Here is a 24,910-nt window from a genome sequence, read left to right as displayed (position 1 = left end):
GAACCCAGTTAACTGCAATAGAATGGGGAGAAGGGATCCTACACAAATTTTGGTATACCACCATCAGCAATAAGTGCAGAAGATTACCATGAAGACTACCAATATCATTCTCCAAACACATGACTATCCTTGTTCTCAAGGTCATTTCATTTTCAGTCTTTGCTAATCATTTATCATTAAAGTGTCTTTGTTAATGCAATTTGGCAGCTTGAGCTTTTTGTTAATGCAATTTGGTTCTGCCAAACTGCCTTGCAAATAATAATCAATTTACTTAGTAAATTATTCATTTTCATTTCAGTTTTATATAGCTTTTGTTCTAGAAACTATGACATTAATCAATGAAACAGCTATGGAAATAAAGTCTCTGCTAGAAAAACATTTTGGTTCTCAAAAATTGAAAATTGCAGTTTAAAAGTAAAAACTGCAGCAATTTGAATGCATACTTCACTTCATACAGCAAACATTTCCTTCAGCAAATTTATAGAGAGAAAAGGAAACAGTTAGTTTGTGAATAAAGTTTGCTATAGTGAATTTCCTTTAGAAAAGCACCGTGTCTGTGGGGATTTGCTTGAAATTTTCAGTAGTTTGTTATCATGAGTGAATTTGGTGTATGCAATAGTAAGAGTCAACTTACACCATTTTCATAAAAAGGTAATGGTTGACAGTGGACTGAAGTTCAGAGGCTACATTGTACATGTTGCAAAGTCTGCACATCACAATGCTGCTATGACAAGAAGTGACATGTAGGGATAAGGAGGTGGCTGTGCCACTGCATAAATAATTTATTACTGGCTAGATCACACTTGGACTATTGTGCTCAGATTTCATCTAATTTTCACTGTGAAAACATTGGAGAAGATCCAGAGATGAGTGCTTAAGGTAAAAGGACCTATAGGACTGTAGAATATTGGTTATGGGACATGGAGGAGGGTAAGAAGAGAGAGGTCAAAGGAATGTAAATTACAGAGTGTGGTGAATAGGAGAAAAAAGGTGATACGATAGGGATGTTTAAGTTAGTAAGGAGATTTTATCAGATGTATACAAAAGGGAAGAATAAGAAGCCACTTCTGGAGTTGTGTGAGGGTGTGGTGAAGAAGGTTGTCAGGAGAAGATTTTTGACAGAGAATTGTAAGTGAATGGAACACATTATCAGAATGCATTGTGAATGCAGGAAGTGTTGGACTGAGTGAACCTCCCATGATGAGTCTGATGACTCCATGGAAGTTAGTGTAATAATTTCTACATTTCATCTGTTTCTTACTGCTCCCAAGATATTATATTATGTAGATATATGATATTATATTATGTAGATATTTGATATAATATATATACGACAGTAAGTGAATATAATGCCCTCTTTCAATTTTATTTATCCATTTTTTGATACACAGCACTATACCTAAATAGTGCTGTTAATGCATGCCAAAAATATTTAGTGCTAACTGACACTGCAGTGAGTGGAACATTACTATAATGGGTTTTGGCGTAATGTGTTCCAAACAAGGACAATTACTGTGTATTGGTGCAAAAAAACTGATCACAGAGATTCCTAAGAGGCATTATTTGATGTAATGAAACAATTTAAGACACTTCATGTATCTTCAATGGAACTTTATAATTTTAGGCCTATTGCTAACTGTTTATGTTTCTTACGTCCTTCACCAACCTTTACATTTTCTTTTCTCACCCATCATTATGCATTAAAGGATAATAAAATAGTTTAAAAGTGACACAAAAGCTGTAGAAAAAAGTTTGTGAGGTGGCCACATCTTTGCTATCACAATCCTGTACTGTGGCTAGATATTTGAATGCAATATGAATAAAACGTGTTTGAAAAATTTTTGGAATACTCGAAATGCTGAACGTTTGCATTTTTTTATTTGTATTTGTTTATTTTTGTAATGCTTGAAAAACGTTCCATCTTAATTTTGAATTAATGTAAAATGTAATCAATATAACTGCCTTTCTCATGAAATTACAATAAATCACACGTAAAAACCACATTATGCAAGGTATTACTGCACACACACACACACACACACACACACACACACACACACACACACAATGTGTGTGTGTGTGTGTGTGTGTGTGTGTGTGTGTCATGATTTATGTGGTGTTATTGTGCACAATTATGATATAAGTAATAATAATAAACAAATCTTATTATATGCATAAAATTATAATAATAAACTTTGTTTATGTTATATGGAATAAGAGAGAAATTAGTCAAAACACTAAATTAGCTGTATACAAGACAGTGTTCAAACCAATTTTAACTTATGGATCTGAGAGCTGGGTAAGAAGTAAAACACTTGACCAAAGCCTAGGGACTGCAGATATGAGAGTCCTGAGAAAGAGTAGGAGCATTAACATATGGCATCAATGGCAATATCATATTAAAAATGAGGATATCAGGAAAGAACTTGACATTCTCAGCATCCAAGAATGTGTTAGCAGAGCTAATCTCAGGTGGTATGGTCACTTAAACAGAATGGGAAAGATTCGTAAAACAAGTGTTCTCTGCCAGGTTGGCAGGAAATAAGACCCAGATATAGGTGGATTGATACAATACAAAGACCTTAGAAGACAGAAATATAAGATCTGATAACGTCTTGACAGATAACAGATTGATTTGGAGGAAAATTGTTGATAGGAAGTTAGTAATGATGTAATCATGTAGCATTATCATAATATCCTGTACACCCCCTTGAGGGTAATGTCAAGAATTTGATGATGAATATGATGAAGAATCTTCTTTTCATGTGGGAGATGAATTTCAATGAGCAGCGTGAGATCACTGTTCTCATTTACTGGAGGCCTGAAATGGCTTGAAAAGTTCCATGTTTGATCTCTTGAGCATAGCATGCAGATTATGCAAAAAAAATAAATAAATAAATAATAATAATAATAAAATAAAATAAAAAGAAAAAAATAAAGAAAAAATAAAACCTTAGCCCATCCAATCTTCTGTGAGTGGGAATCACATAAAAAACAGCATCCACTAAATCATTACTAATAATGCCCAGTTCTGTATCTGTACAATGAAGCTGCATTTTCATTACAAAATGATTTCTTTATAACAAAATGGTCAAAATATCATGATTTTGCTTCTAACTAACCACCAAGTACTGGTGCAAGTACTGCTTCCAAGAAATGTCTTAATTTAAAAGTAAAAATTGCAGTTGTAAAAAAGATATAAAGCTGATTAGAGCACCACCATGTTAAAGCGTACTCGTAACCTCAATGAAAGCACATATACAGTTTGCAATAGTAGAGAGTCCTAAGGTGAAAAACTTAGCTTGGTGACTATGTACATATTGGTGGAATACCTCTTCCCCACACACAAATATATTTCTATGGAATAATTGGTTTTAATTTGTGCAAATCATTGTTAATGTGCATGTTCGAGGAATTTCATGACCACGTAGTATACACAGAATATTTTTATCATATTACTAGAATCACGTTTAATTTAAACATCTTTATTTGTAAAATTTTTGGCTAAATTTCATAGCCATTGTCAATATAGTTACAAGAAAACACAAAAAAGAGAACAACAATTCAACTGAGAGCGTTTCATGTTCTTCAAGATGAATTTGTGCAGAATGACCAGTCTGTCCATAATAACATAAGCCACAAAGCAGAGGATTCTGTAAACTCCAGGATAAGAAAGTGAAGGATATTTATATTTAGGTGAGATATGGAAAGTATTAAGTTCATGAACTAGATGGAAAGAAACTTGTAAGTTAATCTGTCAAAGCAGTCTTGCTATTTTTTCTGAAAGTCCTTTAACATATGGAATACAAATTCTAGTGATTTCTTCTTGAGGTGGGTTAAGACATCAGGAATACCAAGTCACACATTATCAACAAAGCACAGCATTCAATGGAAGAAAAACAAAGTATTACACAAATGTTATTTACTTTCAAAAAGACTGTACAAAGAAAGCTGTTAAGCACACATTCACAACCTAAACCTGAACAAAAATGATTACCTAAAACTTTCTCAATTTTGGGAAGTTATACCAACTAATATTCAACATTCTCCTTAATTTGTAATTAATTTATTGTTTATATTTAAAAATAATTTATTAACTAAATTATTTTATTGTAATTTAGTTTGGATATCTATTAATGCAGATGGAGCTATTCTCCTGCAGCCAATAGTGCACATAATATCACACACTTTAGATTAATTATTGTTCCCTTTTTTGTGTTTTCCTATAACTGTATTGACAATGGCTATGAAACAGCCAAAAATTTTACAAATAAAGCCATTTAAATTAAACGTAAGTGATTCCATTAATAATATTTTATGATGAATTCTTCCTCATATGTCTAGAACAACAGAATATTTTATTATATTTTTTATGATTTCATGAGTTCATAAATCAGGAAGTAAAAGAGTAATATATATTTAAATTTGTTCATAACAATAGTAGAAAGAAATACAAACCCTCAGCCCATCCTTTTACATAAAGTTTAGAATAAATCTGCATATTAAATGAATTTAAAATAATTAGAACCATGTACACAATTTAATTAAAATAGAAGCATATGTTAACCTCTCTGAAATTTATTTTGTGTGCAGTGAGCTATACAACAGTTAAAGGCTTGCTGAGAACATTTTTTGATAAAAAGAAAATCTTAAATTCTTATTTTAGGATTCCATTGTATGATCGTTAATTATTATATGCATTTCTTGTAATATTTAATAATCATACAATGGAATCCTAAAACAAGAATTTAAGATATAAAGTGGATAGGAAATTAATGATTCAAATTTATATTTTAAAAATAATTGACCGTTTATTTTGTTGTTACACAACACAAGCAGCATTCAAATACCCCAGTCACAATGGATTTCTTCAATGGAAAGGGAAAAGGAGAAAATTCAACCAAAGAGAAACCTGATCATGCTTGAAGATGTGGGTATTAAAAGTAAGGGGAAAGTGCATGAAGTGGGATTATTCTTATGAGAAATAAAACAGACTTGCACTTTGGTAAAGTTAACCTCACTTCACTGAAAAATACCAAGGTAATGGTTATGGAAGACCTTGAAGCTTCAAATAATTATGCGCTATAAGGTTTGTAAAACAAAAAAAAAAAAAAAAAGAGAAGAGGAATAGTGTACTGTTATCTGCAAAGTTATGAAGGTCATGTCATTTATGTAAAGGAGGAAGAGAAAGCAAATAAAAGAACAGAGCTCTAGTGTACTCCAGCACTGGTAGAGAAATCTGAGGAGAGGAAGCCACTACCATAAATGTAATGTGCAACCAGAGAGAGAGAGAGAGAGAGAAAGCAACTAGTCCAATGTAAAGGGTAGAAATGCTTCCTAAGTTCATAGCTTGCTAAGCAGACCTCTGTGACAGACCTAATCATATGGCATTGGTGTAGTTGCATTTCACTGTAGTTGGTGGATTAAGTGGTGGAGACAGCGAGCTGTAGAGTAGGTCCCTCCCTTGATAAGTCTTTGGACTCCCTGGAGTGTCATGCAATAATAATAATATACTCAAGAAATGTAGAGAGCAATCACGTGAATTTCTCAAAACCTTTACATGGCTTGCGTCTGAAGGTAGGTGATGATGACTGGCAGATTAGTTGATGGACCTCCAAGTGGTGCAGAGTAGGTTGTTGATCACAGCACATGCCCACCTTCGGACATATGTCATGTCAAGGTTTGAAAAAATCCTGTACTGTTGCACTTGACATTTTAAGCCATTAAATAGATTTGGCTTAGAGAGCTTCTCAGGAAAGTGATATCTTATGGTCTGCCTTCTAGACTTTATAAATTGAATTGCAAGTTTTCTCTCAGGTACACTAAGTGTAATGGTGGAGGATGTTCTCTCTTCAGATTTTGCAACTAACACAGGTGTTAATCAGAGCTCTGTTATTTCACCCACTCTCTTCTTCATATCCATAAATGATAGTATTCTCTGCTCGTCATATTCATATCACAAATCTTGCAGTGCTCAAATATCTCAAGCTTCAAGATCATTAATAATAACTGTTTTAATCACCTTTAATGCTTCCAAAACTAAGGTCTTTTTTCTCACAAAAAAGACCTTAGTTTTGGTAGTTAAGACACAAAAAAGATCTTAGTTTTTCTCCTCTTACCTTTGATAATGCTCAACTCAACAGTCAAAACCAGATATTTCTTCTCAGACTGATTCTCATTCCTGGCACAATATTACTTCTATAGCATCCTTGCCTTTCAAAAAACTTGGCATCCTTTTTTCAAGCAAGACTACTTTTCATCTGTTCAACTACTAATTCTGTACAAACACCAAAACTGTCAAACCTTGGAAAACTGCTCTCATATTTGAGGTGGTACACCTAAAACTCTCTTTAAAAATTCTTGATGACATTCAGGTGGTTGATGACCCCTCTCTCATATATTCTCATCTACTCAGAGATGGTCAGTTTTTGTATGTCTCTTTTCAATAGATATTTCCATGAATGCTGTTCGGCATAACTAGCATCCACTGTGACACCACCTCTGCTAATTCTAAAACAGCTTTCCAACATCCTTTTACAGTCAAACTGCTAACTCAAAACACATGCTAATCCCGTCATCCTTCATTCCACCTACCTCAGTTCTGTGGAACAGCCCTCCACACGAAGTATACCACCAAAGACTACAGCTTCCAGCTCCTGCTCAAAAGAATATAATTCTTTCTTTTAAGGTTACACGATGGTCAGCATTCACAGTGAAGAATTTATGGAGACACAACACAAGTATTACAATAATTACTTTATTTAACATTAAGAAGGTAACATTCAGCGTTTCGACCTCTGTATTGAGGTCATCATCATTATCAGGAAAACATACACATGCCCAGGACACAAGCTAAATGGCACAGCACTATACAAAAATAAGATGAATCTAAATGTGTGTTAATCATTTACCCTAGCCTGACCTCTGGCAAAAACAATAAAAAATAAAATTAAATAAAATAGAAAAATAAAAATAAAATATGGAACTACATGAAACAATTTCTAAAGTCCTCTCGTACTGAGATTTTCTTCTGTTTGGGGTTTTTCTGGTTGCTATATGGGCTGAAGATGGGTCCTCCACATTCTTGGAATAATTAATCCATCATTTTTGTTCAGGTTTGGATGATGTTTCAGCATTTCACAAGCTTCTTTGAATTTTGTTTCAAACCCGGTTTTGCTGCAGTGTAGGGACTTTGTGCCTTTCCAATCAATTCTGTGGCATGTGTGGAGTGCGTGGTCTGATAGGCCTGTTTTACCATAGTGGGTAAAATAGAACACAAATGCCACATTTAATGTAGCATTTGTGTTCATCTTTGCTGATTAAGTAATGTTAAGTAAAGTAATTATTCTAACACGTGTGTTGTGTCTCCATAAATTCTTCGCTATGAATGCTGACCACCGCGTAACCTTAAAGAAAGAATTGTCATAATCCATGGAGATTTACCCACAAGCAATGCAGCCACTATGAGAAGATGAAAATACGCGTTTCTATGTTAATTGATTAGGCTAGTCTTTCTATAACAATGTAGAGACAGCAACTTAATACCTAACTGCATTAAGTTAAAAAAGAAGTTTACTTCAGCCAAAGTGCACTGTATTTATGCACTTTGGCTGAAGTGCATAAATTTGCTGTTACGTGATAATTAGTAACAGAATGGGTGTTAGAAAAGATCAGTATAACTTTTTAAAGCTCCTTAAGGATATTGACAGAAGAAAGCTAAAATATTTTGGATACTGTTAAATCTTGAATGAAAGGTTTAAATTGTCATAAAACATTTCGTTCGGGATTTAACTAGGATACAAATAAATTTTCATAAAGTAGTACTTGTATATAGGTATAAATGAAACTGTAAATAACGTATTAGTCCTTGTTTTGTAAATTCCTCTGTTTTGCTATATTGTTAACTGTCCTACGTATAACCGAAAGGAATCGGATTTTTGCGAGAATTATATTAGAACAGGATAGGTTAGATCGAAGTTCACATTGAAATAATCCGCTTAAAGACATAACCGAAGGCAGTCGTGAGGTCTGAGGTGCATGCGAGACATCCACGTGGAGAACATATCGAGGAGAAGATAGTACCGAGCAGAATCAGTGACGTAGGGGAAGAGCAGAAACGTGGAGGTATAAGAAGCTTACGGTGCAGGCTTCATCTCCCTTTGGCTTTCGGATACCGGTAGAAGTGGCACGAGAAGTCGTAGAAGATGGTAGAAGTCAGGAAGAACAATGGTCAGCGGTGGCTAAGCGACCAGGCGGTGGTCCAGTCCAGGCATATCTACGGTACAGCTAGATAGTCAGCGAGAACTGAAGCTTCATGCCGAAACACAAGGACCTGTCCAGCCAGAGCAGGCTCACCCACATCAACAAGAGGGTGATTCGTGAACATAGTCACTAGAGGGTCATATCCGAAGACAACAGACCGTAGAATGAGGTAACAAGCCACGTGCTCACAGAGGATTGATCAGGAGAAGATACCAGCATGAACCAGATGGTCGGTAATGTAAAATCTTTCTAGATCCATTTTGAATCCATTTTGAGATTCATTGTATTCTGAACTAAGCTGAAGTGCAGAAAAGTGCTGATATATCATGTGATAGAACTTGATAATTAGTAACAGGACTCTAGTACTTAACCTATCAATAAATTACTGTAACTCCAAAAGTGTATAGTAGTAAAGTTTGACATTGAATTGTTGAGGTATGCCTTTGTCTGTCAGCCTTAGATGAATGAGATAATCACTAACTTAATTGTATTACATGAGTAGAAGCAGGACAACTTAAAATTGATATTGTCTCTTAATGTGATGTATTGATTGTAGTTCTAGTTCTATTTTGTCTAGTTAATAATTGTTACGTGTAAGTGCAATTCAGTTTAGTTAAGTGAACTTTTGATAAATGTACAACGAGCTAAAAAATGAATAAACATTCATGTTTTCTTTAGCTTATAAAGTTGTCTGATCTCTAAAATCAGAACCTGTATGAATTCAAACGTGGGGGATTGGCTATGACTGCATGTAGAATAAGTTTGTTAAGGATTTGTAATTGGGATTGCTGCTTGCTAGATTCTAGAATCATAAAATAGTCTGTGTGTTAACTCCATGACAAGGAGATTTCTCTTGTATAGGAAATAAGATGGTGCAGCATTATCAAACAAATTTTCCTTAATTCTGAAAGGGAGTTAATTCTGGATTTTGCATTCAAAGAGGCTTGACTCTAGCCCGAGACAGACTCTTTGTCTGCTGAGCTTTGAACTCATAACCAACCGAAGGAACGGCCACCGAAGGGATAGGATTTAGCTAAGGTAGAATATACTAGCAGAGGAGTCAAGGATAGATAAATTACTGTGTTTGTAAGTACTTTAACTATTTTCAAACGAAGTTGAGTAAGGATAAGGGAGAGGAGTTCTAGCATACATTGAAACACTTAAATGTAAGAATACAAACAATAATAATGAAAACTAACAACACATAGAAAGGATGGAGGAGGGACTTCTCAGAATAGTAATAGAAGGTAAAGCTCCTGGAAAAAGAGGAAGGTGGTAGACCATCAATGAGATGGATGGATGGTGTGTGTGGAGCGACTGATCTTCAGAGAGTTGAGGCCACCAGAAAAGCAAATAACAGGACTACGTACCAAGGCCTGGTGCGACAAATCACAGAGCATTGAAGTGACCATACGGCATCTGTAGATGCCCAGTGAACATATAGAACAGACAGAGAGAAAAGATCCACAAGGCCCGCAAAAATTTAGCAGTTACCCAAGCCAGCATTTTACAAAAAAAATTAGAGCTATCGAGCTACATAAATCCCAATATTTGGGATATTCTAGATAGGATTTGACAAATCCAGCTACGGACGACTCAGCTAAGCACACGTTACTTAAGAACAAAGAAAAACTAATACTGAAGTTTCAAGCACTAAAACAATAAGAAAGCAACATACAATCCAGACACCATATCCAAAAGAACAGGCAATTACAAACCAATGATACAAAGAGCAGCCAATTACCTGCAAGCAAAGTTAGGAGCAACCAACAACCAATGGGCCAAGGCCAAGTTATCAACAAATCCAGCTACAACCTTAACACAAGGAAACTCTCTCACTTCTGGAAAAAATCCTGAACTTTGCCATTGCACCAAAGTCAGTTAACAAATTAAATTTCATTTATCACATTGAAACAGGTCTAAAATCCCTCCCCTCCAATTTAGTCGACAAAATATGAATGAAAACATTGTACATATTAAACTCTAATAAACAACTAAGTTGCAACCTAACCAGAGCAGAAAAATTGGGGCCTTAAATCCTTAAAAAATAACCGAGACATTGCGATTACAAAAGCAAATAAAGTTAATGCTACCATTGTCTTCGAGTGGACAGTATACCTGGAAAAAAATGAACCAATTGGTATATGACCACAACACGTACCAAATGGTGAACTACAACTCTACAAACCACATAAAATAAAGAAAACAACAGAATTAATCAAATTGGTGATTATGTGGCCAGAGGAAACAACCAAAACACTAAAATCACATCATGCCTGTGCTCCCAGAATTTATGGCCTGCCAAAAATATACAAAACAAACACCACTACGGTCGATAGTTGAAGGAGTCAACAGTCCTAATTATCACTTAGCCAAGAAACTAGCGGCCACACTCAAGGAGTTGGTAGGTCATTCCCCCTCCTGCATAAAAAATGCACATTTCATAAACAAAATTAGAAACATCACACTCAAACGAAGATTTATTAGTCAGTCTTGACATAACTGCCCTTTTCACTAATTCCCAATCAATGATGCTATTCTTCTCTTACAGAACATATTTTCACCGACATCACGGCCCTCTTTGCCCACGTACTCCGCTCCGGGTATTTCATGTGGCAAAATAATTTTTACCTACAAAAAGAAGGTAAGGCCATGGGCTCACCACTTTCCCCACCAATAGCTAACTTTTACATGGAAAGACTTTGAGCAACGAGCTCTATTCAGCCAGCCTAAAGTCTGGCTAAGATATGTTGATGATATTTTCTCCATTTGGCCACATGGCTGCAACACATTAAATACATTCCTAAGACACTGAACAAACAACACAAACATATCCAATTCACAATGAAAATCAAAAATAACAATTCTCTTCCTTTTCTTGACGCACTCATCACCTGTCTTTCCTCAGACTGCCTCTCCTTCACAGTCTACTGCAAACCTACACACACAGGCCAATGGCCAATGCATACATAAAAATTCATACCACCATCCAACACAAAAACTAGGAGCCATCAGCACCCTCAAACACAGAGCCCTAACAATTTGCTCCAATGAACAAGCTCTGAACTAAGAATTTGGAATTATTAACCAAACATTGTAAAAAATAGCTACAATAAAAAAAACAGTTCACAAGATCCTCCAGAAAAATGCCACTAAAAACAAAAAAGATTATATAAGAATGCCATAGCCATACCCTATATTAGGGGCATTTCAGAAAAAATAGATAGAACACTACTTAAATACAACATTAAGACAACCTTCAAACTCCAGGCAAAATTAAGAAATTTACTTAGCTCTTCCAAAGATCCTCTTCTATACCTGGTCCACTGGTCCACCCAGGAGTTTACAAAATTCATGGCACCTGCAACCTACCTTACATAGGGGAAACAGAATTCTATTAATTCTGGAACACCATCCCAATCAGAAAAGATGAACACAAACGCCATATGACTTTCCAGCCATATTGACTGGAAAGGCACCAAGACCTTACACCGCATCAAAACATGGTTTGAAATAAAATTCAAAGAAGCTTGTGAAATGCTGAAACATCATTCAAATCTAAACAAAAATGATGGATTAATTATTCCAAGAATGTGGAGGACCCATCTTCAACATAGCAACCTGAACAACCCCAAACAGAAGAAAATCTCGATATGAGAGGACTTTCGAAATTGTAATGTAGTTCCATTTTTTTATTTTTATTTTTCCATTTTATTTTATTTTACTATTATTTTTATTGTTTTCACCAGAGGTCAGGCTAGGGTAAATGATTAATACACATTTAGATTCACCTTAATTTTGTATAGTGGTGTGTCATGTAGCTTGTGTCCTGGACATATGTATATTTTCCTGAATGATGATTCAATACAGAGGTTGAAATGTCAAATGTTACCTTTTTAATGTTAAGTAATTATTCTAACACGTGTGTCGTGTCTCCATAAATTCTTCACTATCAAAAGAATACAAGCCTTGCATTCTCTTCTGTGACTTTTTTTTTGGTAACAGGATGAAAACAATTCTTGTTTCCATACCACAGGATAAATGCCAGTCAAGTAGAAAAGATAAAATGTAATATGGGATAGGTGTTAATGTTAATTCTGGAACACAAGTTTTTAGGAAAAGAGAGATACCATCATAACCAGATAACTTGATGGTATACCAAGCTATTCAAAGATTCTTTTGATTTCTTTCTGATAAAGGATTAGGAGGAGGAGGAAGAGGGGAAGGAGCTATTCCTGGTAACGTGGGAAAAATTTCGGTTGTCATCTATGCAGGAGTTGGAAAAGAAGAATGATGCCGGGAGGGCTGATTTGTTTTTAAGTGATATGTGATCATATCATGAAGTTGAGTGAGAAATGACAGTATGTAGTCACAGAAATTTCCCACAAAAGCCCAAATAGCCCAACTGCTATTTGAACATGAGGCAAGTTTTTGCATCTGGCAATTTCCTTGGATTTGCCAATAGCTTTTTTTTTGTTTGTTTGCTGCTGCTGTTGCAGGCTGTGTATGAACCTAGAATTCTGGTCTTGAGGAGGCACTTTTTTTTTTCTTTCTTTTTCTTGGCACATTTATTAAAGGAACAAAGCTTGGATAGTAGTTGAGGATTTTGAGTGGATAAGGGCCTCCACATCTGAGTTAGAATTATTTTGGTTATTCAGTAGTTGGAGCAGATATACTCTCCAACCAGCAGGCTGTGGATTTGATTTGTATGTTTATGATTGTCTTTAAGTGGAAGATAAATTTCATCATCTGGTGTGAGACTGTCACCCCACTTATTGGAGGCCTGAAGAAGCTCGGAAAAAGTTACATTTGGTCTCTATAAAAGGGTTTCCAGACAACATAAAAAAATAAAAAATAAATAAAAATATATTAATAAAAAAATAGAAAAAATCCTTAATTAACCATGATATGAATGTATTATAGGCTTACAAACCCTTTCATGGTGGGAGACATAAAAAAGATGTTTGAAACAGTAATCAGACCACAGAGACCACTTCATTAGCGTTCTCAGCCTCATATCCCCTGACATTATGGTGGTGCTAATGAAGTGTATATGCACATTGTGTTAGGTCACTGTTAATTGCAACCAGGCCATCCCTATCTGATTGATCCATAAAAAATGAGTTTAGAAAGCAATTGATTCATTTGAATTATGGCCATGGAGAAGTCTATTAAAAATCCCACAGACTGTATATATATAAAAGTTTAAATGACTTAGTCATCCAAACAAAATCTGTTATTCCTCTGATCTGCTATTCCTAAAATTTATTGCTATTACATCTGTTATTCCTAATGGCAGTGTATATCATTTATATTACTCTTAAGGCTTCTGAAAACAGGAGAAGAGAAGCCAGTTTGAGTTGCAAATAATGAAACCCTAAGGACGATGCCATCAACTGGGTAATTTCATTGTAGAAATCAAGCTTTAGAGATGATAATTATCACAGTTTGAAGAGACAGGACAGAAAATGAATGCAATAAAATATAGCAAAGGAATTTTGAACCAGAGTCAATCAAACAGAGTGGATTAAAGATTTGATACTCTGATATGAAATCTCAAATCTAACAAATGCACATGTGCTGTCCATGGTATAGGAGTTGTGTAAGGTGTAATTCAGACACAGTTGAAGTGGGCAGTATTTATTAAGGTTGCCAGCTGATTTTAGGAATTACAAATACTAAGTTTAAATGACTTAGTCATCCAAACCAGATCTGTTATTTCTCTGACCTGCTATTCCTATTACACTAGTTATTCTTAATGATGGTGTATATCATTTATGTTACTCTGAAGGACTATTTTTTGGTGCAAAGTGTATATGGAAACTCCTCCCCACCCCACCCCACAAGTATTACTGATATTTTTAATCTTCTTTTTGTTGTTGTTGGTTTATGTTATTTTATTTTTCAATGGCATCTTTGTTGTTAGTATGTTTTTTTTTTTTTTTTTGGGGGGGGGATTGTTTTGTGTGTGATTTGCAGTAAAGCTGTATTTGATCGTCTTGTCCTTCATTGCTTATTGGAAAAAGAAATAGAGAGTAGGACATACTATGAGAGGTCAGATGTGCAAACAGCAAACAAGTGGCACACAAAGATGGAACAAAGGTCCCTATTCATGTATATGAATAAGATTTGCTGGCCAGGTTTTTCCTACATACCACTATACTCAGATTCCCTCAGAGCACGTTCTGGCAGAGTAAGTGGCAGCAGGATTACAGGCCAGTTAGTTGGGAAGCCTTCTGATTTCTTACAATCAGGTTCAGTTCCATGTACTATCTAACAGCTGACCTGTGAAACTTTTACTGTTGTACCCTCAAAATAGGCAGCATATGAGTTCCAACAGTATATTTAAAATGACCTTCAAGAATATCATCCTAGTGCATAGGGAAATGGAGGGATTACAGAAACTGAAATCCTTACTCTAGAAACCAACATGGCAGTAGGCTGCTTCAGAAATCGACAACCAAATAAGTAAAGCTGATATGACAGGAGCCAGCTAAAGACATTTATACAGAATAAGATTGAACTTAGCCAAGATATTAAACTAAACTTGTAAAGATATTTAAATATCTTTACATGATTTTTATTTTATGAAAGATATTATTATTAGTTTAGTTAATTAAAAGTGAAAAGTGTATAAAAATGCTGTCATTTGATAAAATTATATTTGCTGAAATGACCTACTGTAAGAAGAATACAGCAGCAGTGTTTGTAGTTTTGATGTTGGTAGTTGACTAGTGAGGGAATTAAGTCTAACATGGCTTTAGTCACTGGCGGAATTAGTTTTCCAATTTAGCAGCAATAGCAAGATGGGCATCTTACATCATTTACATCGTTGAAATTAAAATACATGTAGAAGTTTTTTTATAGTGAATGCATGAAATAAACAAGTAGTAAAGAAATTTCATCGGAATATCAACAAATGTGCCCAAGTCACAATTACTGTAAAATGGTTTGTTATCTGTGCTACCCAGCTGTCATGATGTCATTCATGCATCATGACAGCTGGTGTGTGTGTGTGTGTGTGTGCGCGCGCCTAGTGGTTCTCAGTAAGATCTGCAAAATACCCCTCTACAGCTGCAATCACCTCTTGATTCAAAGAAAAACGCTGACCAATGAGGCAGAGTTTTAGTTTTGGGAAGAGATAGAAGTCAGAGGGAGCCAAATCTGGGGAATGTTCCAACAATTCATAGTGCCGATCCCTTAATATTTCCATTGTCAAAACACCTTTGTGGGCAGGTTCACTGTCCTGATGAATGATGATTTTTTTTCTTCTGCAAACCGGGTCTTTTCCCACGAATTGCAACTCGTGAGAAAAGACCCAGTTATTGTTTTACTTTTCAAGATAATTAACAAACAAAATGCCTTTAGCATCCCAAAACACTGATGCCATGACCTTTCCTGCTGAAGGAACAGACTTTGTCTTCTTTGGTGCTGAACAACCAACTTCTCTCCACTGTTTTGACTGCTGTTTGGATTCTGGTGTAATGATGAATCCAAGTCTCATCCATAATAATAAACCAACACACAAAATCAGTTTTATTCTTGTTAAAATGCTCCAAGCACTGTTCAGAGATTTTAATGTGAGTGCATTTTTGATCTGCTATGAGCAAGCATGGCACCAATCTTACGCAAAGCATTTTTATTTGTAATTCTTCATGCAAAATATATCCTACATGTTTTTTTGAAATGCCTATGGTCTCAGCAATTTCATGCACTTTGACTCGCTGGTCATCCAATACCATATCGTGCACTTGATCAATGATTTCTGGTGTCATTACACTTTTTGGACGTCCTTCACGTGGATGATCATCTTCAAGGCTGGTACGGTCACGTTTAAACTCGGCAGCCCATTTCTTAATTGTCAAAAATGAAGGAGAAGAGTTCCCATAAACTTTTATGAACTTCGAATGAATTTCTTTTGGAGTTAAACTTTCTTTTACAAAGAATTTTATAATCACACGATACTCAATTTTATCCATTTCAAGGGATACAGACAACACTTTTGCTTCAGACAGCTGTATAAAACAAACTATTGATAGAACGATTTGCAATTTCACATGGATGCTTATGACAGATGTACCAACTTAGAAAAAAAAATCTTGCCAATAGTGGTGCCATCTATGGTCGAGGCTGAGAACCTTTCAGACAATCCTGGTGTTTTTTTTTTTTTTTTTTTTTTTTTTTTTTTTTTTTTTTTTAAATCAACTGCTACTACAATGTACACCCAGAGAAGTTCAAGATAGCATTATACAGTGATCAAGAATGGTCTAATTTTAGATAGGTCCCTTAGTTTTTTTTTTTTGTTTTTTTTTTCATATCTTGAATTCTAGTTTCAAACTTGCTAATTATTATAGCCAAAATTTTTGAGCTGCTAAACTCTTTTTGGTACTTACATTGCTTTGACTATATTGCATAATACCTAACAATCTGAATTATTTATTCAAAGTTATATCATAGGTTACAAGCCATAAAATATTTAGCTCAGAGGGTATTTGTAAAGATCAAGTTAGGCGAGTTTTTTTATAGAATCTGTTTGCAAGATATTCAAATTAAATGTGTTTAGTTACACTGAGAACTAATTATGTAATAATAATAATAAATACTTACAGATGCCACTTAGGTAAATATACATACATACATCTTCAAGGCCCACCTTTCCTAATTGGGTTGTGGGGGCAACAGCTGCAAAAGGAACTTCCAATGGTCACGATCCTCTGCCACCAAGCTCAGGTGTTCTGGTGGGATTCCCAAACGTGTCCACCCAAGGTTTTGGATATAATCTATCCAGCGAGTCCTTGGCCTCCCACCCTCTAGCTTGGCAAAGAGGGCCTGCTGAGGGAGCCTCTCTTGTGGCATTCTGACCAGGTGCCCGTACCAACGTAACTGTGATCTCTTAACACAGAGAAGCAGCAGTTGAGTATTGAGGGTTTCCCAAATTGCAGAGCTTCTGACTTTGTCGAGTCTTGTCAGCCCCGCAACCTCTCGAAGGAACCTCATTTCAGCCGCTTGGATTCGTGTCTGTTCTTTCGGTTATTACCCACCTCTCATGACCATAGGTGAGGATGGGAACATACACTGTATTGAAGACAGCCAGCTTTGCCTTCTGGCTAAACTCCAGCATCAATACTACCGAACAGCCAAGCTCCCGCAATATTGAGCTTGCTAAGCCAATTCGAGTATCTAGCGCTACGTCCCATATATTATATTTATTTATATATTTATTTTTTTATATATATTTGTAAATATATTATTTATTTTTATAGAATTTTAGGCTATTTTATATACAGTAGGAACAGATAAATATGAAAATGAACAACAATTAAATCGAAAGCATGATATTTTATTTATATGCACTATCAACTGCAGGAGGATAACTCCATCTACGTTAATAGTTATCAAGAAATAAAATAAAATAATTTTTAAAATTTTAAATAATTAATTACAATGTTTTTATTTTAATGAAACACATGAATGATGAGTATCAGGATAACTTCCGAAAATTAAGTTTAATGCAATCACTTTTGTTGAGGTTAGCTTGTGAATGTGTGCTTCACAGCTTTCTTTATAAGTATTTCCAGAAGAAAATAACTTCTGTGTAGAACTTGAGTATTATTCCAGTGAATTCTATGCTTTGTAAGGCATGGCATAGTTAGCTAAACAAAATGTATTACACAATTGAAGTGAGATACATATCTTGTTCTCGAAGACAAATTTGAGGGAACGATCAGTTTGTTCAATAAAAATAGAGGCCAGAAGAATAAGAGATTCTGTAAACTCCATGGTGAGTGAGTGAGTGAATGAGTGAGCGAGAGAGAGAGAGAGAGAGAGATATGTTCTGGAGAGACAAGGAAGATATTTAGTTTACAAACTGGATGGAAAGAGACTTGTAGGCCAATTTGGCAAGAAGTCTTGCTATTTGTAAGTGACATCCATATTTATTTATTTATTTATTTATTTATTTATTATTATTATTGTCTCCTATTTATGTGTCAATTTTCAAATCAGAACTAATTAGAGTTCATGAAAAAAAGCAAAACTGTTAAGTTAATCTTTTTTGTGAATATGATCAAATTGCAGAGGAGAAGAGTGTGGTATTTGCATAATTCAGGATTAAAAACAAACTAATACATTCAAAGCAGTCTGAATATTACATACCTCAGTAAAAACAGTGCAGTCACAAGATGGCTTGAACTTTTCCTAAAATAAAAGCAGAGAATAAAATATTTTAAAAATGGAAGTTAAATAATGAGAAAACAATGAAGAAACTAATGGCATTTAATAGAATGCAATTTATTTACCTGTTCAGCTAGTGACCTCTTGCTCATTTTATCTCTGTCAGTTTTGTGTTTTCTGTCAGCACCTTTGGGCTGAAAATAATTTTAAAAATGTTCAGCTGCACTACTAGGATCATTATAAAGTCAAGTAAAAAAAAAGTAATGGGATCAGGCAGAAAATTTTTTTATGAAGGAAATGAAAGCTGTATATGTGAAAAAATAAACTCAGAAACTATAATACATATACATTTGACAAAATTGATTACTCACATTTATTGGAATCAAACACAATATAGACACACACATATAATGTGTGTCTGTAGTATTGTGTTTAGACATAATAAATTACCACCTAGCCTATTCTTATAATTACTTATGCAATCTATTTCATCTTGTTCTACAATTTTCTCTTTTCTCTCCCCCAGACATACTTAAAAGTCCAAACCTAAAGCATATTTTTCCATCTCCTTCGCCACATAACCATGTTCGAAGACATTCATATCTTGATCACATTTGCATACCATAGCTGAACTTTCACACACATTTTTCCCATTTCTCCCTTGATGATCTAGTTTCCCTGATTCTCTGCATTAGCCCTCATACCACAAAGTAATTTCTCCAGGCTCCTGAGGCCAAATGAGTGCAGGTCATCCTTCTTATACAAGTCTTTTCTGCCACAGACACACTCCACACATCTAAAAACTTACATCTCATCATCACATATTGTGTCTAAGTTTAGTCAAATGTTTTTCCACCTTTTTCAATTCTTTGGTCGATTTTCTAATAATTTCTTTTAATCAAGATATTTCTAATGTCAATTTATCCTCAGATAAATTATCAACATCACTGCAGCATGTCTAGCATAATGAACTTAGATATTACTTATGCTCCCTGCATTCACAATACACTTCACTCACCAACAACTCTCCGTGTAAAAAATCTACTCATGACCCACTCTTTTTTATAATTCTTTCAGTATTAATCTAGTAGAATCTCTTAACTAACTCAAAGGTTATATTCTCTTTTCCTCTATCTGCCAAACTCTGTAATTCACATTCCCTCAAACACTTTTAATAGCCAACACTCCAGAGTATTGACACTCTCTCTCGTGTTTCCACATTATCACAATGAAAACTAGGCAATCAAATTTGAGCAAAATAGTAAATGTGTGATCAGATCAATGCTTTATATAGAGGCACTGCCACCACGTCCTTATACCTACACGTCAATGTACTTTTTATCATAGCAGAAATACAATGTGCAGTCTTTGCAACACTTGCAATGTGCCTGTCAATAAAGTGGAACTTTAGACCACTGTCTACCATCACCTGAAGATCCCAAATCTCATCCACTTCCTGAAGTACCACTCCACCAATACAGTATGTAGTCTTATATCTCTGTATCCTAAAGTGTAACACCTTGCATTTAGTCATATTTAAACTACAACCCCACCCATCTGTCCAAGCTAAAAGTCTATTCAAATCATCCTGTAGAGAATTAACATCAGCAATACTCCTGATAATTCTACCTAACTTTGCATCATTGGCAAACATTTGAAGATCCCCAGGTCAATCCATATGAAATAAAAATTAACAAGTTAAACAGTAAGGGACCAAAACTGAACCCTCTGGCATGTCACTGGTTACCTTCCTTTTCTGAGACACTGCTCCATCATACACAACTTGCTGGTATCTTTCAGAAAGCCAATCTTTAAACCATCTAACCAATATTCTCTAGCTTATACACCAATTTATCATGTGCTAATCTATTAAATGCCTTTGCAAAGTCCAAGAAAATCACTGTATATGAATCTCCCCTTATCCAACACGTTCATTGCCTTATCATAAAATGTAAGTAGAAGCAAGACTTGCAATTCACAAACCCATGCTGACCATCATAGAGAATTTTATGTCCATCAACCTAATCCTGCATTTGATTCCCAACCAATTTTTCCAACACTTTGACCACAACTGCAGATATACAGACCTATCTATAACTGGACACTTCTGTCCCAGAACCATACTTGTGGAGAGGTATTATTTTTCCTGCTTTCCACTCCTTAGGAGCCTTACCAACTGCAAGACTCATTTAATAATTAGGTCAAAGGCATGTCTAACTCTTTTGCATATTCTTAAAAAATATATGGTGATATGTCATCCATTCCCACAGCCTTATTAACATCTGACCCAAGCAACACTTGATACACCCCAATTCTTTCACTTTTAATTTTTTTAATCCTTGCCTCCCTTCTACATGGACAGCATCATTCATATCACTATGGTATACATTGATGAAGTGATCATTAGATAATTCCATTATATCATTTGTTATGGTTACTCTGCTACCATAATTATCCACAAGTGTCAACCTGCCATAGTTATTCTTTCTCTTGCTTGCCACATAACAGAAAAATTTCCTTGGATTAGCTTGACCTGATTGGCCAATCTTCTTTCATATTCTACTTTTTCTTTTTTAATGCTTGTCATTTTTCTGGTATGCAGTTTATATTCTTCATGCATCTGTTCACTACAAACAGTCTTGTACTTCCTCAATAACAACTTCTTTTATAACACTGCTTGCTTGATTTCACTGTTCATCCATCTCACTCTATTTATTTGCTTAACCCTTGATATGCAGTTATGCATTGCTTGTGTTAGTTACTGCCTCATCATTTCTCATGCACTGTTAACGTTCCACATATACACCTTCTTGGTAACTACTTTTTCCTGTTTGACCACCTTCAAATCAATACCTCATTCACAACCACATCTTGAAGATATCACCAAATCGAACACCGATGAACCTCTTGTTGCTTATCCCTCAGAAACTCAACAAATTCACTCTCCTTGTTACCATACACTATCTCTTCTTTCCAATCCACATTCCTATAATTAAAATGTGCTATTAAGATCATCTTCCTTTTACTTGCCCGACTAATTTGTCTAAACATTTCACAATCGGTGCCCTCCACATTCCCTGGCCTACAACAGCATCCTATTGATATACTATTCTACTGATCTTAACTTCATAGCTTCAACCAAATAGCTTCAAAATCTTCACACACTCTTGAAGGACACAATTCCTCTGCTATCAACAACAGTACTCCCCCTCCTCTCTTAACCTTCTTATTCTTTTGGAAAATTCTATATCCTACCATTTCTAGTCCTGTCAGTACATCATCCTCAGTCAGCCAAGTTTCACTTATGCCAATTATCTTTGGACATACTGATTTCATCAATGCTATAAATTGAACCACTTTATTTCTGATACTATGTACATTAGTGTACAAGAATTGCAGTTCTTTACACTTTGAAGTCATACCACTAACACCATCGCTCCATACTCTCTTTGCTACAGTACACCTCTTCATTCTGACTATTCCCCAATTCCCTGATTCTGACTCTGATTTTCATTATATCCTTGTCATCACCATTGTTTTGCACTGCATCACTCTGCCCTGCCATAATCACTTCCTCACCTTTGTATCCTTCTTCTTCCTGTCCTTCCATAAACTGTTTCTCAACCTCTCTCTGACGTTTAGCAATACTAATTTTGTATGACCTCTGTGTATTATATTTCTTATGTACCTTAATAAACAATAATCACTCCAAATGACAACACCATGCCCATCATTGAAATGCATTCCATCAGCTTTGAACCATTCTAACTTTCCTTCAAATTCATTTCATATATTCACAAATTGAATATTCTTTGCCTGAAACAATTCTGTCATCTTGTCATTCAGTATGTGATTCATATCTGGGCAAACTAGCCACTTTCCCAATGACCAAATTATCCTTCACTTCTTGCAACAGCTTCTTCAAATTCTTTTCAACACGTGAGTAAATAGCCAATGACATTTAAACAGGCACGCTCCTAAACTGAAGCATGCAAAATAGCTGTAATTATAATAGTTTATTAAGAGGAGTAACATGGGAGTTTTCCCAGAAATAATATACATTCTTTTCAACATTCTTTGTCTCACTATCCAAGTCGTTTGTGCCCTCCACTAATTGTAATGCTCGTTCCTTCCTTCTGTTCATTCGATATTTGTTTTATTATACCACCTGGAAAACATTTCGTATGTACCTTATTATTTACCACACCTTTATTATGATTGAATCACCATACAAAGCCACCCTATTATCTTCAGAGACTTGCTTCTTCCCATTAACCTCTTCATTTACATCAGTTAATCCCTTCTTTAAATGTTCAATTTCTTCCTCCATACATTTAACCTGACTCTTCATTTTAGTTAACTCTTGCCTAAGCTCTTCCACATAAATTCTATTATTATTATTTTAAGCACTTCCATCTATTTCCTGATTATTCCTGGTAACACAGTTTTTATTTTTAGAATGCCCTAATCTTTCATTGCACTTCTCACACACTATAATATGTTCCTTCTTATCATTTAATCTTACACTCCATATTTCTTTAACATTTTTGGGTGCATACATAAAACAACTGTCACATTGTATCCACTGTGAAAAGTCCAGGGAAAAACTCAATCTTCGAGTTGAAACCTTCCGCGTTGCTTCTTTACTGCTGCCATTTTTGTAATGTTAACTAGCACTTCTACGTTAATCAAAATAACAACTGAAGCTAACATTTAGAACCACAGTATAATGATTATATCCAGTCTGACTATCACGCAAAAGCACTATTATAAAAATCTACACAATATAATTAAAGGGAAAAAAAACACTTTTCATAACACAGTTCAGATACACTGTTACTTCTCCTCACAACACTAGTGACATACATCAAAGAAAATAAAAAAAAATATCTTGAAGAAGATGGAATAAATACAGAACTTATTAAATATACAGTCATCCTGTTTTCCAAATGATTATTAAAATTATTTAACAATATCTGATGGCAAGGAAATATACTGGAAAACTGGAATAAGGTTATCATCATTTGAATAAGTTAATAAGTTAAGATTATAACTATTAACTTCAAAACTTAATCATGTGCAGAAGATAATCTTTGTGTAGAAAAAAAAAAGGCTTCCCAAAAAAAGAAAACCATGTAGTGACTCAGATTTTATATTAAACATCCAAATGGAAAACATTATGAATTTAACATAGAAACACACACACATGCACACGCACACACACGCAGACAGACAGCATTTAGACAGAAAGCCTTTGTAAAAGTCATAAGGAACAAACTATGGATCATACTCAGGAAGTTAAACATTCAAAATCAGCTGCTTTCAGCAATAACCAACATATATCAAAGCAATCAAATACAGGCGGTCCCGAGTTAAGGACGACCGGAATTATGGCATTCAATACTTATGAACGGGCTCCCAAGGCTTTCCATAAGGATAATTAATAATTAAATAATTAAATTAATAGTTTGGGAACTAGTTCCTCCATGTATGTAAACAAACCTGCATGGTGTAAGAGATTCGTTGGCACAGCATCTTTATGCTAGCGGCTTGTCTCATCGATGTCATTGACTCACTAGAGTTCCATTCACAAGAATTAAATAATGAAGACCTTATTGAGATAGAGAAGCAGCTGATAGAAACACAAGAACAAGAAGAATCAGAACATCCAGAGCCAAGAAAGTTTACGACAAAAGAATTAGCTGAAGCTTTTTGCCTCGATGAAGCAGGATTTTCTACGATTGAGGTGCAAGATCCTAACAGTGAACAGGTTTTCTACAAAGGTTTGTACAGTTAGTGACAACATCAGCTGCTACAAGGCCATTTATGATGACAAAAAGAAAAAGGCTGTACAAACAACCCTAGATACCATTTTTAAGAAACCGACTTCAGTTGTAAGCTCCCATCCTCCAGCAACAGAATCAAATCCTGATTCTCCAGCCCATCTTCCAATTAATTTTAGCCTACCTTCTTTCTTCAAAAATGCTCTTTCCAGTAAGCTAGACATTGATGCAATCTTTAATATTCTTTTTTGAAATTTCTCCTATCTAAACTTTTTGTATGAGTTTGTTTTTATGTTCTGTTTGTTTGAATTAAAAGAAAGAGCACAATAGTTTCTGTAACTTATTATTACAGTATTGCACTGTACTATTATTGCCACATATAAGCCATTATTATTGTTGTTGTTATTATTACCGTATATGCACTGTTCATCAGGGATCCGAGTTGCATACAAATCCAACCTAAAGACATTCTCAGGAATGTATCTCATCCATAACCCAAGGACTGCCTGTAGTTGTAAAATTTAATAAAATGTGACAGAATGGAAATTAATTAACAGATGAGTCTATCAAGGATGCCTAATGCCACTACTCTTATTTAATACCTATATAGATGAAACAGTAAAGAAATGGAAGAAAAATATAAAACCAGCATTTAAACTGGATTATGGAACTATACTTAATACCTTTTTGTT

General features: G+C 35.0%; 1 protein-coding gene across 1 annotated transcript in view; it reads right to left on the bottom strand.

Annotated features, from left to right (window-relative positions):
• The window catches only part of LOC150109376 (transcription factor CP2-like protein 1), a 311,379-nt gene that overhangs the window by 126,674 nt on the left and 159,795 nt on the right, over nt 1-24,910 (bottom strand). The window contains exons 10-11 of the mRNA XM_090407787.1: nt 18,561-18,629; nt 18,418-18,459 (exon numbers count right to left, since the gene is read on the bottom strand). Coding sequence (XP_090263913.1) covers nt 18,418-18,459; nt 18,561-18,629 — 111 coding nt within the window. The remainder of the gene's footprint in view (nt 1-18,417; nt 18,460-18,560; nt 18,630-24,910) is intronic.

The sequence above is a fragment of the Typopeltis vanoorti genome, chromosome 2, assembly GCF_054136105.1.
Source record: "Typopeltis vanoorti isolate ZY-2024b chromosome 2, IOZ_Tvanoo_1.0, whole genome shotgun sequence".
NCBI classification, from domain to species: Eukaryota; Metazoa; Arthropoda; class Arachnida; order Uropygi; family Thelyphonidae; genus Typopeltis; species Typopeltis vanoorti.
This window is presented reverse-complemented; position numbering and strand designations above follow the sequence as displayed.